Source organism: Garra rufa, chromosome 1 (assembly GCF_049309525.1).
Source record: "Garra rufa chromosome 1, GarRuf1.0, whole genome shotgun sequence".
NCBI classification, from domain to species: domain Eukaryota; kingdom Metazoa; phylum Chordata; class Actinopteri; order Cypriniformes; family Cyprinidae; genus Garra; species Garra rufa.
The window spans coordinates 53,464,354-53,481,664 of record NC_133361.1 but is presented as its reverse complement, the minus strand read 5'-3'; the positions used below and the strand labels follow the sequence as shown (position 1 = coordinate 53,481,664).

The following is a 17,311-nucleotide window of genomic DNA, read 5'->3' as shown; positions in this document are numbered from 1 at the left end:
TCAAAGCCAGGAGTCCACATATTGTACACACTTGGCATTATGTAATTTATTTGGCAGTCTTTCAGTCACAAAAATGAGTATACAGTAAACAGTGACAAACCAGGCTACAATAAAGGCATAACAGAAATTAATGAGAACCATTTCAGAAAAAAAAAAATGAAGGCAATTTTTAATTTTCTCAGTCAAAGTTGGATTTAAATAACTGTAATTACACAGTTGTGTAGTATATGTAGGCATGTCATACTGTATATAAATAGTTTCTCCTGTTTTCCCAATAAAACCAACAGTTGTCTCATCCTGTCATGTCTTGTCTTCTGTCCATCTCTACCTGTCTCCTATATTCTGCATCTGAATACTGAGAGACGTGAAGCTGGCCAGTAAATCCGTCACCTCGTCCACCTGCGGATCGCATTTAAAGAATTACAAATGTCCCACAACAACATTGATATTAAAAGCAGTTGTAGAATTAACCCTATGAAGTCCTCAACATGAACAATCTACTATATGCCTTATGTCGTCTATCCACCTTTTTCCTGAACACTAAAGTAAGCCTATGGGTGAGACTAACGGTTTATTAGCCGCTAAGGGAAATAACACGAAGAATAACTATGTGCAGTAAAACCAGTGTGCTCATAATTGATATAATATATTGAAATAATATGGTAAGACACACCATTTTGCAATATCTAGCAGCAAAAAAAAAAGAAAAAAAAAAAAAGAGATGGACCGGAAGCCACACTTTTAGACAATGTACAAATGGCCGCACCTCACAAGGAGAAAATGGTGGATATTTTTTAGCAAGTAAAAGGCATTTTAGTATCTTTCTAAACATCCACTTTAAGTAATACACAGTATTTTAAAGATGAACACTTACTGGACTGAAGCAACTTAGGTTTACTTCATTATCAATACTTTATTTACTTATTAGAAAAATCATGTTAAAATGTGAATCAAACATAATACATCAGGCTTGTGGAATTTGTACATTTTCTAATCATATTTTGCCCCCACAATAAAAACTACACTGCTTTAAACATAAAACTATGCATTTAATTACAATCTTAAGGCATATTATTAGGAGATATCCACCTTTTCACCCAATGGGTACAGCCATTTGTACATTTTATGGGTCTGGCTTCTGGTCTCATCTGCGTCCAGCTATTTTTAGCTGTGTAAAACAGCTTGTTTACCTGCTTAATATTGCAAATTGGTGTGTCTTACCATGTTATTTTAATGTAGTGCAGTTTTACTGTTGTTATTCTTCTCGTTATTATTTCCCTATAGCGGTTAATGAACCGGAAGTCTCGCCCATAGGCTTACTTCCACGTTAAATAAAAAGGTGGATAAAGTCTGTTACACTGTTATAAAGATGTCATTGATTTACTATCAGAATTCCATCTTAATTTTGGCCATATAAATATTGTCAACCGCACCAAGTTGCATATTTTTTCTTATTTTAAACCTGAATAACACGGTGTTTTTCCTCTACTATGAGCTCCATATTCTCCTATATGAGCCAAATGCTTTTGTTTTCAGATTGTTTTCAGAGGTCTAAAGGTTCAATAAATAGTTCCATTACAAAAAAAGAGAGAATGACTCACTTAGCTATGTTATATTTGGTTTTAATTTAAAAGAAATAAGTGAAAACAAAGTAGAATAGAATAGGTTTATTGTTCTTCAGCCATAACAAAAATAATCACTGGCTTATCAAAGAGGCCGGATTTTTATAATTAATAAAAATGTGTCTCTATAGAGTTTATATTCTATATATAACAGGGATACTTCACCCAAAAATAAAAATTCTGTCATTAATTACTCACCCTCATGTTGTTCCAAACCCATAAGAGCTTTGTTCATCTTCGGAAGACAAATTAAAATATTTTTGATAAAAATCAAAGCTTTCTGACCCTGCACAGACTGAAACATAACTGACACGTCCAAGGCCCAGAAAGTTAGTAAGGACATTGTTAAAATAGTTCATGTGACAGTGGTTTAACTGTAATTTTATGAAGCTACCAAACTACTTTGTGTGCGCAAAGAAAAAAAAAACATGGTACTCTCATGACCGTGCTCCAAAGACTGATACATTTTTTTTTTTATTTAAGTCAGTGTTTTTGTTTTCTTTGCACACAAAATGTATTCTTGGTGCTTCATAAAACTGTGGTTGAACCACTGATGGACTATATTGAATCACATGGACTATATTATCGATGTCTATACAGGGTCAAAAAGCTCTCATAAAAAAAAAAACTGATATAAAGATGAACAAAGGTCTAATGGGTTTGGAATGACATGAAGGTGACTAATTAATGACAGAATTTTCATTTTGAGGTGAACTATCGCTTGAAATATTCCCTGAAATATAGCCCTTAGAACTGAACATGCCTCTTTAAAATAGCAATGAGTACAACTCGGCAGCTGTTACCTGTTCTCGGGTGCGGGTGTTCTGCAGCTGGTTTGAGATGTGCTCTAGTTTCTCTCTCTCTTCACTCTGTCCCATTATATTCAGATAAGCCCGGAGCATTTGAATGATCTACAGACATATTTAGAAACCGCTGGTTCATTTTTGCATTACAGCACATATGTAAACGTATACAACAAGAGCTTAGGAAAAGTGTGGGTGGGGCACATTATATCATCAGTCTCATCTACCTGACTCATGGATACACAATTAGGAATCATTATGTTTACACATTAGTCATTACATTGGGCATTTGGCAGATGCATTTACCCTAAATAACCTTCATTGTAGAAATATTCACAAGAAACACAGTCTCCACAATCTCAGGCATCCGTTAATCACCTGTGTGACCTCTCCTCTGAGGGTTTCTAGGCTACGCGAGTCTCCCTCTTGTAGGATGTTGAGCTTTGAACGGGCAAGATGAAGAGGAGTCCTTCCAGCACGGTCCAGAGCATCAACACGGGCACCTGAGAGGACGTTTATAATGTTTGAACTAGTACTAGAGTGATGTGAATGGTGTTACAGCAACTTTTTGTTAAAAAACTAGATGTTTAGATGAATCAAACGTACCTCCCCGCAGTAAGGTTGTGATGACAGGCACATGGTTGGTGCAGGCAGCTGTAAAAAGCTTAGATTTAATTATACATAATTATACTAATAATTATGTGACTAAACTAATTTGCTACTGCAAAACCTTACCCAAATGCAGTGGTGTATTTCCAAGGCTGTCTCTCTGGTTTGGGTCAGCACCATAACTCAGCAACATCTGAACTACATTGTTAAAAGTGAAGATGGAAAGAGAAAGTGGAAAGAGTTTAAATAGAAACAGACTTAAAGGAACAGTTCAAATTAATGAAAAATGCCCCCCAAAAAAGCTGAAAATGTACTCATCTGTCAATCCGAGCTGTACAGTTAAAGTCAAAAGTTTACATACACATTGCAAAATCTGCAAAATGTTAATTTTTTCACCAAAATAAGAGGAATCGTACAAAATGCATCTTATTGTTTATTTAGTACTGACCTGAATAAGATATTTCACGTAAAAGACGTTTACATTTAGTCCACAAGAGAAAATAATGGTTGAATTTACACGGGTGAAAACTTTTGAACAGAATCAATGAAGATGTGTTACTTATTTCGTCCTCATCCTCTTTGTCCAAAGTGAGACATAATGCTGCCTGAAGATATGTACATTTTTCTTGACCTTATTTTGTTTTCTGGGAAACGTAATTATCCACTGCAGCTTCTGAAGGACAGTAAATGAATATTTAGGCAAAATAAGAAAAATATTAAGATATGTACATTTTTTTCTTATTTTGTCTAAATATTCATTTAGTACTGCCCTTCAGAAGCTACAGCAGATAATTACATGTTTCCCAGAGGAGATAAAATGGAGTAAATTTGCCCTGATCTTCAAATTCAAGGCTCTTAATGCATCTTGTTTCCTTCTGAAGCATCAGTGAGCATTTAAACATACTTTAATAGTTGCATAAGGGATGCAAAACAACTATTATTTTCTCTTGTGGATATATATATATATATATATATATATATATATATATATATATATATATATATATATATATATATTTAATTGAAATGGCCTTCTTTAGGTCAGTACTAAATAAAAAATAGCATGCATTTTGTATTATCCCTCTTATTTTGGTAAAATAATTAACATTTTGCTGATTCTGCAAGGTGTAAGTAGACCTTTGACTTCAACTGTAGATGAGTTTGTTTGTTCATCAGAACAGATTTGGAGAAATTTAGCATTACAGCACTTGCTCACCAATGGATCCTCCTGCAGTGAATGGGTGCCGTCAGAATGAGAGTCCAAAAACATCACAATAATCCATAATATACACCACTCCAGCCCGTCAATTACCATCTTTAAACCACAGCTTCTGGTTGATAATCCATAATAAAGCTTCCTCCAATTAAAAAAATCACATAAAAAATATATTTATTCAGAAGTGTTTTGGCCTGTAAACAGTCCATGATCTGTGCATATTTCTCTCCTGATTGAGACTAGATGACTTTCACTGGATAAAGCAATTTTATGAATAGAGAACTTGGTTTGAAGTTAAAAACATCATAGTAATGGATTTGTTTTTAGGCCTTAAACGTGTCAGTTGTGTTGCTGTCTATGCAGGGTCAGAAAGCTTTCAGGTTCCATGAAAAATAACTTAATTTGTGTTCCGAAGATGAACAAAGATCTTACGGGTTTGGAACGACATGAGGCTGAGTAAATAATGATAGAATCAAACATTTTTGTGTGAACTATCCTTTAAATTGATGGACTGGAGTGGTCTGGATTGCTTGTGGATTATTGTGATGTTTTTATCAGCTGTTTGGAGTTTCATTTTGACAGCACCCATTCACTCCAAAGGATTCATTCACCAAAACTGTTCTGATGAAAAATCAAACTCATGTTTACACTGATACTTCAAAATATGTGCCACTTGGTTTGATATTTTATAATGCAATGCAATGACTTTTATATGTTTTCGTTGTGTGTAAGGTGACTAAACACATTTTGGCACTACTGTAAATAAGCCAGCAAAATTAACTTTTCATGCATTGAATGCCACTATGAAAAGTTAATGTCAAACAATTTAGTCTGAGCTTACCGATACTCTCATTGCCATTGCAGGAAGAGAAGTGTAAGGCTGTCCTGCCCTTGTCATCAGCAGCACAAGGATCAGTATCCTCTTCCAGCAATCTACGAACTAGAAAGGAAAAAAGTGAACTAAAGAGTGTTTTCACGACGTGTCATCAATCAGCCATATTGGCAGCACTAAACGTAATCGATGCCACTAAACCAAACTAAACTTGCATATTTTGCTGATTATTGCTGATGAAAATGGTCAATTATGGTCATGTTTTGAGCTGTACTAATTGGTCAAACCAGGAAAAACATTTGGAGCGCTATAATAAACTGCCAAAAGTAGTAATAAATCAAGAAGAGTCCAAAAAACTATCTGAGGAACAAAAGACGTTTGTGGTTTTCCAAACTGAACCAGGACTTCTGGGGCAAGAATCTTGACAACATTCGTGTTTTTTTTATCATTTCCAGTCAGGCAGGTGAAATATTAGGCTAATATCTTAATTAATACTGCTTGTATGTATCTCTACCACCTATTAACTTTAGTTTGTCCATATATTGCGCCCTTTCCTGCTTACCAAGTCCTTCTCTATATGATTTAGCAGCTTCCACACATTTTTTCCGTGGTTCAGACAGCATAAATGAGCAGAACAACGTATTCAGTAGCACATTAACTATAATTTAAAATCATAGCATCATGTGCGACTACTACTGTCATGTTGATGGTTCTCACCTGTGTCAATATCATTGGAGTTGGCAGCTTCTCTGAGCCTCTTCACAGCTTGAAGGAGAAAAAAAATAGGATTATATATATATACATATATATGTGTATGCATGTTTGTGCGTGTGTTAGCAAATCATAAACTAATGTCACCATGGACCAAAAAACTAAAAATAATTTATGCCATTTTTTGCACCCTCAGATTCCAGACTTTCAAATAGCTGTATCTCGAACAAATATTGCCCCATCCTAACAAACCATACATCAACGGAAAGCTTAAATATTCAGCTCAATTTAAAGAAATGACCCTTATGACTGGTTTTGTGGTCCAGGGTTACATATTATCTGCTGCGTTACCAAAATATATTATTTTATATATCTATCTACAATAAAAAAACAAATGTGTTATTTTATGACATGTCTGTTCATGCACACACCATACAGGTCTTTTCCAATGGGCCCCATGTTCCTCCGGGCTCTTCCCAGGCGCCTCACCCTGCTCGAAGTGATCTTCCCCGGTGAGCTCCGTCCCGCCTGCAGCAGCTCACCGGGCTTCCATAACAAGTGCAGGTACCGGAGCTCCGTGTCCGCTGGCGGTCGTGTTCGGGTGAGTCTCAGCGCGCTCAGCGTGTCCAGACGGGAGATACTGAACCCGACCGCACCTGCAGCCTCCATCGGCGTCTCATCCTCGCGTTTCTCGCCGTCTCTCACAGCAGGTCCGTTCGTCACCGTGTACTCTCCCTCCGAACTGGACCGGTCGCCATCCGAGGCGGCTGCAACAAGTGAGCTCGACCCGTCCATATTAATATTAAGGCGTTTACTGCTCTAATGTCGGCATGTAAATGTCAGTACCACCAGAATGTAAATACTGTATCTGCTACACAAACCTAACGTAGCATTTTTACACAAGCGGCATTCTTCAGTACTTCATTTCGAGACAGGTTTTAAATAAAGAAACATTCCTTTTGCGATCATTGCAGTCTAAATTTTGTTATGTTGAATACAAACCGTTCCGTGTTCTAACAAGCACTGAACTCTGAGCCTGATTGAGCCAAAATGGCGCTGTTTCAATGTTTTGCGCTTGTTTTTAGTAAAACACGTCCGCATTGCTTAGTCTGAATTTATCGCGACCTAGACAGCCAATCAACATCGATGTTGTTACAGCGCTCGTCCAATCAAAGAACGTATGATAATAACGTAGCAAATATTCGTACATAATTTCTAGGAAATATGATTTCTGACTTGTTTTTTTTTCTTGATAAACAAAGGGTCTTGAATTTATTATATCTTCATTTATGTTAGGTATATTTGCACATGTAATCCCCACACTATAGTGAGTCTTCAGTAAACTAACATGTAAAAGTAAGTTCACTGAAGGTAAAATGTAAAAGTAAAATATATTCGAATAAATATATATACACACATATATATACACATATACATATATACATATATACATATATATATATATATATATATTGAGATCCAACTTTTTACACTGAGGACAACTTAGGGACTCCAGAAGGAAAAAAAGCATTAAGAGCCAGGGTTGAAAACTTTTTGAAGTTGAAGATCAAGGTAAACTTATTAAGTCCTCTGGGAAAGCTTCCAAAGGGAAGTACTAAATGAAAAAGATAAAAGATATTTTGTCAAAATAAGAAAAATGTACATATCTTAATTTTGTCTCTCAGTTGTCCTCAGTCTGAAAAGATGGATCTCAAAATCATTCAGTCATTGTTGGAGAGGGTTAAAAAACACAAAAAGAATTTGTGGGACCTGAAGGATTTTTTTGAGTAAGCAGTTCAGGACAAACAAGGGGCTTACAAACAACTATCACTAGACAAAAAAAAAAAACTAAACAAAAAACATAGTTGTGGATTATTCAGGTAACAACACAGTATTAAGAATCAATTTTTTGCAAACTTTTGAACGGGGTCATTTTTATGAATACAACAATTATTTTCCCTTGTGGACTATGTAAACGTCTTTTATGTTAAATATCGTATTCCGATCAGTGCTAAATAAAAAATTACATGCATTTTGTATAATCCCTTTTATTCTGGTAAAATAATTACAATTTTGCAGATTATATATATATATATATATATATATATATATAATTATTGAGATGGGATGTCTTTATCACAGTTATAAATAAAAGTACATGCATGTCAACCCAAGAAAAATACTTTTCTGATATACTTTTAACAACAGTATAAAAATAAGTTATGCATTCTATTGCAACACCAAACCCAACACCATAAAACAGCATATAAAGCTATACTTTGGCTTCTAAAAACTGCAGCAAGGTAATACTCATTATTTAACTTAACCGTATGTAGTCTCAGGATGCTTAATGTGGGATGTTTTCTACGGAAATCTATGTAGATAGAGACTCCATGAGAACTGGGAGGTAGACAAACAGGATTTTAGCCAAACAGATTGGGTCTTTGGTACCGTTAAGTGTTAATGCCCCTCAAAGGTCAAAGTTCATAGTTGAAACGACTGCAGCGCCAGCATGTTTCAGGTATTCAGATACTGATGTATCATCGCCGGGTGTAATATCTCCCTGATGATCTGCCATGAGTCCTGCCTCACGGGCATGTTGCCATAGGTGGCTGTTTCCCACAATGCCCTGCTTTCTTAAATAACCTTGACGGCAGAAGAGGGGTGGAGTTCGACTGGTGAGCGACAGAAGGAAACAGGATTCTGAAGAAAAAGGACACAAAAGGCACAATACATGATTAAATTCACCATAATTCAATAATTTCCTCACCCCCTTGTCATTCAGGATGTTCATGTCTTTCTTTCTTCAGTCGTAAAGAAATTACGTTTGAGAAAAACATTTCAGGATTTCTCTCCATATAACGGACTTCTATGGTGCCCCCGAGTTTGAACCTCCAAAATGCAGCTTCAAAGAGCTCTTAGTTGAGGAAGATGGGTCTTATCTACCGAAACAAATCGGTTATTTTCTAAAAAAAAACTATTTATACGTTTTTTAACCACAAATGCTCGTCTTGTCTGCGATGTGCATGCATACTTTATGCACTTCGGTTCAAGACAGTCAGGGTATGTCGAAAAACTCCAATCTCATTTTCTTCAAAAACTTCAAAATCATCCTACATCGCTGTTTTACCAATTTTTTGTAAAGGGGCGTTTTGTTCTTCTTTGAACGTTCACTTTGTAAACACTGGGTCAGTACTTCTGCAGCGATGTAGGATGATTTTGAAGTTGGAGGAGAAAGTGAGATGGGAGTTTTACAAACATACCTTAACTGTATTGAAGATCTTTTCACTACATAAGACCATTCTTTCTCAACTGGGATCATTTAGAGCCCTTTGAAGCTGCATTGAAACTGCATTTTGGAAGTTCAAAGTCGGGGGAACCATAGAAGTCCTTTATATGGAGAGAAATCTTGAAATGTTTTCCTCAAAAAACAATTTCTTTACAACTGAAGAAAGAAAAACATGAACATCTTGGATGACAAGGGGATTTCCTCTGCAAGAACAGCCGCAAAAAGTAACTCTATGCTGTTTTTTAATGTTTCTGAAAGAAGTCTCTTTTGCTCACTGAGGCAGCGTGATCACAAATACAGTAAAGACAGTAATATTGTGAAATATTATTACAATAACTGTGATAACTGTGTAGTAAATATCTATGGTGAATCTGCATTTTCAGCATCTTTACTCCCGTCTTCAGTGTCACATGATGCTTCAGAAATTATTCTAATATGCTGATTAAGAAACTCTTATTAATTCTTAAACTATTAAACTCGTATCTGTGAAATTATTATTATTATCTATATTTCTGTACTGACCAGCATAAAAGGCCCTGAGGTCAGTTTGGAGGCAGTGCTCAAGGAAGCGTCTGAGAGGTTGGCTGTGTGATATTGGCTGATCCCATTCAGTTAAGAAGTCCTCAACCATGTGATGAACAGCCTCAGGTCGTGGTAGTGGCCAGCCAACAGGACGCTGTCTCATATCTTTCTCTATAGAAATGTAAAGCACACTTATTTTAATATTCCAGTATGTGATGTGATTATAAAAAAAAAAACAGAAAGTCAAAAAAAAATTCTCAACAGCATCCCAATCTCTTACATGTCCACAGATGTCAGACTTTCCGTTTGTCATTAATTACCCACCCTCATGACGTTTCAAACCTGTAAGACCTCTGTTCATCTTCGGAACACAAATTAAAGATTTTTTGATTAAATATGAGAGCTTTCTGACCCTGCACATCGTTAAAATAGTCCAAAGCGTTGAATAACGTCAATATTTTCTTTGTGCACAAAAGGTATCCTCGTAGCTTTATAAAACTACTGATGTTACATGGACTATTTTAACAACGTCCTTACTACCTTTCTGGGCCTTAAATGTGGTAGTTGTGTTGCTGTCTACGCAGGGTCAGAAAGCTCTTGGATGTCATCAAAAATATCTTAATTTGTGTTCTGCAGGTCTTACGGGTTTGGAACAACATGAGGGTGAGTATTTAATGACAGAATCCATTTTTGGGTCAACTATTCCTTTAGGAATTACTTCACTCTCTATATCCTTTTTAGAAATGAACAAAACATATTAGAGCAGCATTTCACCTGTAGGTAGTGTGTTGTAGTAGTACAAGACCGGATGGAGGAAGTTGGACCTCCAGGCTTTGGTCCATTCAGACTCAGCTCGACCTGGTCCTAGTGTATCAGTCCGGTTCAGTCCATACTGCATGACCAAGACCAGAAGACCATTATGTGAAAGGGGCCGTCCAGATAGAGCAGACAGCTGGGGCAGGGCCTGTAAAGGAAACTCCTCCAGGTATTCACAGTAAGACCTGTGGAGTTGCAATATTTCATTTAATGTGAATGAAAACAAGGCTCTGAGGGACAGAATTACCATCTGTTCAGTGTGCTGCCAAGGTCAGAAGTCAGATACAATTATGATAACCCATCAGTTGTCACTGGACATTAGAACAGTGAAAGACATTGAAAGATTAGTTCACTCCTGAATTAAAATTTTCTGATAATTTACTCACTTCCATCTCATCCAAGATGTTAATGTCTTTCTTTCTGCAGTCAAATAGAAATTAAGATTTTTAGGGAAAACATTTCAGGATTTTTCTCCATATCATGGACCTCAATGGGGACAAGTGGGTTGAAGGTCCAAATTGCAGTTTCAATGCAGCTTCAAAGGGCTCTATACAATCCCAGCCAAGGAATAGGGGTCATATCTAGTAAAACGATCAATCATTAAAAAAAAAAAAAAAAAATACACATTTCTATATTTTTAAGCACAAACGCTCTACTTGCACTAGGCTCTGCAATGCAACACTACTTAATTACTTTGGAAGGGTCAAGAGCGATTACTTCTTCGTCTGTGCACTTTAGTACCTTTTTTTGTAAGGGGCATTTGACTTTCTTTGCTCGTTCGCTTTGTAAACACTGGGTCGGTAGTTCCACCTACGTCACGCGTGAGCTTTCCAACGTGACTACACAGTACGTGAAGTGGAGCTAGTGCAAGACGAGCATTTGTGGTTAAAAAGTATATACTTTTTTTTTTTTTTAGAAAATGACTGATCATTTCTCTAGATAAGACTCTTATTCCTTGGCTGCGATCATGTAGAGTCCTTTGAAGCTGCACTGAATCTGCAATTTGGACCTTCAACCCATTGATCCCCATTGAATTCCACTATATGGAGAAAAATCCTGGAATGTTTTCCTCAAAAACCTTAAATGCTTTTCAACTGAAGAGAGAAAGACATGAACATAGGGGTGAGAAAATTATCAGGAAATTTTAATTCTTAATATTAGCTGAGTGATTGATAACCAGGTACTATATATTGTACATCCATCCCTAGAAACATCTCTTACCCTCGCAGTAGAATAATGTCCCCAAGAACCCCAAACATTTGATATGGTCCAGAGGCTTCATTCACCCTCCTAAGAATCCAGGACTGCAGCTGACTAATGGGTAATTTTGTAGCAGGCCAGGCAATGTTATGGTTACGCTGCTCCAGGATTTTATGAACAGCTCGCACTGTAGTAGCAAAACAGAGAACCTTTTATTATGACCTCCTACGTTCTTATGACAAACCTGAAATGTTATGTTTAAAGGGATAGTTCACCTAAAAATAAAAATTCTGTCATTAATTACTCGCCCTCATGTTGTTCCAAACAGGTAAGACCTTCGTTCATCTTCATTTTTGTTTTATTTGCACACAAAATGTATTCTTGTAGCTTCAAAAAATTACAGATGATTACGGACCACTGATATCACATGGACTACCTTTTAACAATGTCCTTACTACCTTTCCGGTCCTTAAATGTTTCAGTTGCTGTCCATGCAGGGTAACAAAGAAAGAAAATTGATCAAAAATATCTTACGTAGGTCTTACAGGTTTGGAACGACATGAGGGTGAGTAATTAATGACATATTTTTTCATTTTTGGGTGATCTATCCCTTTAAGTGCGTTGAAATTCTTACCAGTGTAGCGGAAACCATGAACAAACCCACCAGCAGACATACGATAATCTATGGAGTGGGCTGCTGTACCCAGGACAAACATGTTGGGCGTCCCTCTGCCTTCATACCAGGCTGTTATTCCTGGCAGTCGGCCTCGGGCACCACTGCTTTGAGGTGGCCGGGCAGATCTGGGTACATAATGAAAATATTTCGTCAAGGTGAAAATAATCACACTACCAGCAAAAAAGCTCACCAAGGCTATATTTAATGATTCAAAAATACAGCAAAGCATTAATATTGTGAAATATTATTACAAAAGTTTTTTTTCTTTCTATTTAGATATTTTAAAGTGTCACATGATCTTTCAGAAATTAATCTAATATGCTGATATGCTGTTCAATTATCATCAGTTATTATTGATGCTCAATTATTAATAATGGTTCTTATTATTATCAATGTTGAAACGTTGTTTGTTTGGAAACCATGATGATTTTTTTTTCTTTGATGAACAGAAAGTTTGAAATAGACATTTTTGTAATGTTATAAATATCTTTACTGTCACTTTTGTTTTATCAATTTAATGCCTCCTTGCTGAATAAAATTATTATTTAATTTTACCCCGACTTTTGAATGGTAGTGTATCACACTTATATGATTTATTAACAACTGTTTAAATATTAAATATTAAGCAGCACAACTGTTTTCAACTGGAATCAATAATTTCATGAGCATTAAATCAGCATATTAGACTGATTTCTGAGGGATCATGTGACACTGAAGATTGGAGTAATGATGCTAAAAATTCAGCTTTGCATCACAGGGAAAAAAAATCATTTACAAATTTAAATAGAAAACAGTTATTTTAAATTGTAAAAATATTTCACAATATTACTGCTTTTACTGTATTCTTAATGAAATGCAGCCTTGGTGAGCACATGGGACTTCTTTCAAAAACATAAAAAAATCTGAATGATTTCAAACTTTTGGTAATAATTTCAACTGTTGATCTTACCCATCAAAAATAGAGAAGTTAAAACGAAAGCCCAGGCACCGGATCACCCGGTCATACGGCTGTCTGAGTGAGAAGTTATCAGTGTGGTAACCAGGCAGATTTTGCCCAGTGACTTTTGAAATGTTGCTGGCATCATGGTTATCAAGAAGTTCAGTAAGAGTTAAATACAGCTGCTCCTTTCCCTCCGTTGACGTTTCACTTCTTTTCTTTGCTGCTCTTCTCTTCCCTCCACCTTTTTCTCTACGGACAATGGCGATATCCTCCAGTCTTCCCTCCACTAGACCATCTAGAGATTTCAGCTGGTACGTGTCTAACAGCTCATTGTTTACTGCCCTACAAAACAGAAATGCTAATAGCAATAAGCAGACTTGAAAAAAAATGTTTTTGTAGTATGCACTAATTTGAACAGGGTGGAATACATACCTGAGGTCCCCAACGTAGTGCGTCTGCCATGCGAGTCGTACTGGGCTGGGACTATACAGGTGAATCCGGCTCGCTCTACCCAAGATGCTTTGCGCCGTCTCAAAGGCGGAGTTTCCTTTGCCGAGGATTAACACCGCCTGGTCTTTAAACTCTTCAGGATCAGTGGGAATAGACTCGTAACCCTCCACCAGCTCAGAGCCAAAAAAATCCACCTGCTGAGGAGCCCAAAGGCCAGTGGACACTAACAGGACACTTCAGAGACAAAAAAAGATTAAATGATATAAAACATGTCAAAAGCACCTGCAAATATGATTAAATGTCATTAATTAATATTTATTTTTAAATTAAATAATTTCAACAATGCAATTTAAAATGAGTCAAACCTGCACTGATAACTGACACCTTTCTGATCGGTCAGAACGTAGCCTTGGTTTCCATTAAAATCTGTTGCTTTAATTCTCCCTATATCAGCTCCATATTTAATCTTCAGTCCCAGCTCCTTCGCAAACATCGAGAGGTAACGTGGGAAGTCATCGGCATTGGGGTAAAGCTCCCGGCTTATTCGCTGAAACAGTAAGTCGGACCTGTCACTCAACAGGGAGTTCCAATCATGTCGCAAGTTGAATTCCTTGTTCCGCCTCCCTGTGTATATTTTGTTAATGCTGATCAGCTTTCTGTGTCGAGGATATCTGAAAGGAAGACAGTAAATAAGACGTGATTAAACTTCAAGAAACAAAGAAGTAAAAAAGATGACTTTAACAACTTATTTCCATTTTCCTCTTAGTCCACAGCATTTCCAACCAATTTTATTTTAAACAGGATTTTTTTCTTTGCATTAATATGCAATAATGAAGCAGTGACTTCTTGCTGACTCTAAAGCTGCAGTCTGTAACCTTTTTGTGTTCATAATTTACAAATTTATAGTCAAACCAAAATTTATTTGTTATAGTTTAGAAAATGGTAATAAAATATGACAAGAACTCCAGAGTCAAACTGTGTCAAAACAAATTCATCTTGATAATGTCAAATAACTTTAATAGAAAGGTATATAATGGATTAGAATCAACCAAAAACTCAGACAACTGTTAGTATGACAATATTTACACAACTATTAATAATTTGTTGAGCAATTACCAAGCAAAGCTTAATTTTGTTCAGTCTGTGGTATAAAAAGGTTGCATTAGCAATTAAAGAAATACACTTAAGCAAACATGGTGACAGAATAATTTTTGGTCCAAAGTTTTACTGGTAGTCCACTGTATGAAGAATTTTGGGGTATAATCTGTCACAGTTTGATTTATTTTTCTATCTCACCTCACTTACATAAATTAACTATAGTGTCCCTGCACCCACTAGTGAAAAAATGTGAGTACATCATGAGTCCATATTCCAAACTGTGTTTTTGGCTTATCTTGAATCACGACGGTACACTTATAATAAGTTTTTTATATTTAGATTATTTCAGACTGGTTCAATGTTCTTCCGCAAGACGGATGCAGTTCTGTTTATTAACTTCTACAGCGCCAAAAGTAGCGGAAAAAACGCCATAAATATAATGTTATATTAAATTCTTTTGTATAAAGCCTTTTTACATGAAATGCAGCTAAAAATTATGGAATTAGGAATTTGTTCGCACAAATTTGTTCCCTCATTTTAGTTCATTGTGGCCATGTTTTTCTAATTCATTCCTTTTTATGATTTAATTAAAACAGGGAACGAATTTGTACAACGTGGTCATGATTTACCAAAGCGAGGGAACAGATTCTTTACTTCTGACCAAAATGTAACTAAAATAAAGGAACAATTATTCATTTGGGGCTACAATATACAGTAGTAGCCAAAATGATTAGAACACTAGTATCTGCATCCAACTAAAACGGTTTTAAGTCAGTTATTTCTACCTTTTGCTGTTTGAATGTGTGTATTTCCACACATTCATTTTGTCATTAATTGTAATAATCCAGTGAGGTTTTTTTTGTTTGTCTCTTAAATGCTTAAAGAAACCTACCTGCAAAGCTACCTGAAAAAATTGAGCAAGTGCACCTAGGGCAAAAGCTGCTTTTAATGCAAAGGGTGGTCACTTCAAATGTTGATTTAATTTAGTTAATAGAAGTGAATTGATAAAGAAAATCAATTTATGACACTGTTTTTGACAGCATTCTCATTTTACAGCGTTTTTAAACAAGTGCCTAAAACTTTTTAACAGCACTGTAGCTTTGCAGGTAGGTTTCTTGAAGCATCTTGGAGACGTTGCCACAGTTCTTCTGGATTTAGTCTGTCTCAGTTTGTTCTGTTTTTTCACGACACCAGACAGACTGGATGATGGTGAGATCAGATCTCTGTGTGGAGCACGGGATGTTGTCAGACTCCTTGTGCAAACAAAAATCTCACTGGCAAAATGAACGTTTGGAAATGTAAATTGATTTTTTTTTTACTGACACACTTAAAACTATTTTTTAGCTGGTGAAAATACTAGTGTTATAATAATTGCATGGCTTTGTAATTTTGCCCTTTTTACTGTGGTAGTTTGCAATTATTTAGTTAAAATTCCTATTAAAATCATTTCAGCCCAGTTTGAGAAAAAGTACTTTTTCAGTCAGATTTTGCATACATGTGGAAGAAGCTGCCTGGTCCTGTGTTTCGCTCGAAAATGATGTAATCTCTCTGGCTCCTGGACAGAAAATAGCCCATCTGGAGCCCTGCAGGTCCAGCTCCCAGCACACAGTACTCATGGCTCACGCTGTTATTACTGCCATGAAGACCAGAACCAGAACTGGCCAGGACCAGGGACAGGACACACAGGAGTCCGAAGAAAGGCTTAATCAGACCCATGAGTCCTGGGGATGGAAATAAAGACAACAGATTAAAGCCAGAAGCTTTAGCTGTAACAGAAGGTTTACCTTAAGATCTTTAAAGATAATGCACTCTGTTCAATTTTATATAAACTAAAACTAATTTCAGATGTCTACATACAGAAATAAGCTTCTAAGCTAAATATAAAGTATTAAAATAAACACACAACTAAGCATAAAGGCAAACACAGTAATTAAGAGCAAAACACAAACTACAAAATAATAAACAACATATAATACATTTACAGATACAGTCAATTATGGCTCCTCGTTCCAATAGTGAGGATGCGGCAACATCCAACACATGTAAGACAGCGAAAAACACACTGTAGTGTAAATACATCTTCATTAAATCAACATACCGTCAACTACAGCTGATTCTGCGACGCTTCAGTAACAGAAAATAGGGAAATAAACAGCAGGCAGTTTGTAAACTACATCTTTGCGACTGCACGGTTTTCATAACATCTTCCACAGGCAGAAGACAGAGCGTACTTCTGACGTCAAAGGATGGACGTCGAAAGCGAACCAATCAGAGAGGAGGCAGGCGTGGCTAAATCAAAGTTCGCGCCCACTCAAATGCCTTTCCTTTTGTCCAGGTTTATTTTGCATTTCAACCTTAACAGAACAATATATGCAAACGTAAACACAACAATAAGTTCTCACAGACTGAGACATTCATATTAATCAAAATATAACAGAGAATATATTCTTGCAACCACAAAAATATAGGGGATCAAACAAAATCACAGTTATTAAACAAATCAAATAATTTCTTTGCCTATTCACTT

At 36.2% G+C, this 17,311-nt stretch overlaps 2 protein-coding genes across 2 annotated transcripts; both read right to left on the bottom strand.

The window, feature by feature from the left end:
* Nucleotides 1-19: 19 nt before the first annotated feature.
* ankrd54 (ankyrin repeat domain 54) lies at nucleotides 20-6,826 on the bottom strand. Its single transcript, XM_073842663.1, has 8 exons — nucleotides 6,225-6,826; nucleotides 5,800-5,847; nucleotides 5,092-5,190; nucleotides 3,161-3,232; nucleotides 3,032-3,079; nucleotides 2,804-2,928; nucleotides 2,426-2,533; nucleotides 20-399 (listed from the first exon to the last, which is right to left on the bottom strand). The coding sequence occupies exons 1-8, from the start codon at nucleotides 6,586-6,588 to the stop codon at nucleotides 325-327; spliced, it is 939 nt and encodes a 312-aa protein (XP_073698764.1). The 5' UTR covers nucleotides 6,589-6,826; the 3' UTR covers nucleotides 20-324.
* Nucleotides 6,827-7,626: 800 nt separating this feature from the next.
* foxred2 (FAD-dependent oxidoreductase domain containing 2) lies at nucleotides 7,627-16,998 on the bottom strand. The gene is made up of 10 exons (XM_073833561.1): nucleotides 16,883-16,998; nucleotides 16,280-16,505; nucleotides 14,052-14,357; nucleotides 13,669-13,920; nucleotides 13,246-13,578; nucleotides 12,255-12,421; nucleotides 11,642-11,807; nucleotides 10,379-10,605; nucleotides 9,605-9,775; nucleotides 7,627-8,496 (listed from the first exon to the last, which is right to left on the bottom strand). Exons 2-10 carry the CDS (start codon nucleotides 16,498-16,500, stop codon nucleotides 8,264-8,266), a joined length of 2,076 nt encoding a protein of 691 aa, XP_073689662.1. The 5' UTR covers nucleotides 16,501-16,505; nucleotides 16,883-16,998; the 3' UTR covers nucleotides 7,627-8,263.
* Nucleotides 16,999-17,311: the final 313 nt, after the last annotated feature.

Coding starts and splice junctions, on each gene's coding strand:
- ankrd54 (XM_073842663.1), bottom strand. CDS start 6,588: ATGGACGGGTCGAGCTCACTTGTTGCAGCCGCCTCGGATGGCGACCGG. Junction 3,233..5,091: donor CAATGGCAATGAGAGTATCG/GTAAGCTCAGAC, acceptor TTAACAATGTAG/TTCAGATGTTGCTGAGTTAT. Junction 400..2,425: donor ACACCCGCACCCGAGAACAG/GTAACAGCTGCC, acceptor TGCGATCCGCAG/GTGGACGAGGTGACGGATTT.
- foxred2 (XM_073833561.1), bottom strand. CDS start 16,500: ATGGGTCTGATTAAGCCTTTCTTCGGACTCCTGTGTGTCCTGTCCCTG. Junction 11,808..12,254: donor TCATGGTTTCCGCTACACTG/GTAAGAATTTCA, acceptor TTGCTACTACAG/TGCGAGCTGTTCATAAAATC. Junction 8,497..9,604: donor CCTCAGGGCCTTTTATGCTG/GTCAGTACAGAA, acceptor CTTTTTCTTCAG/AATCCTGTTTCCTTCTGTCG.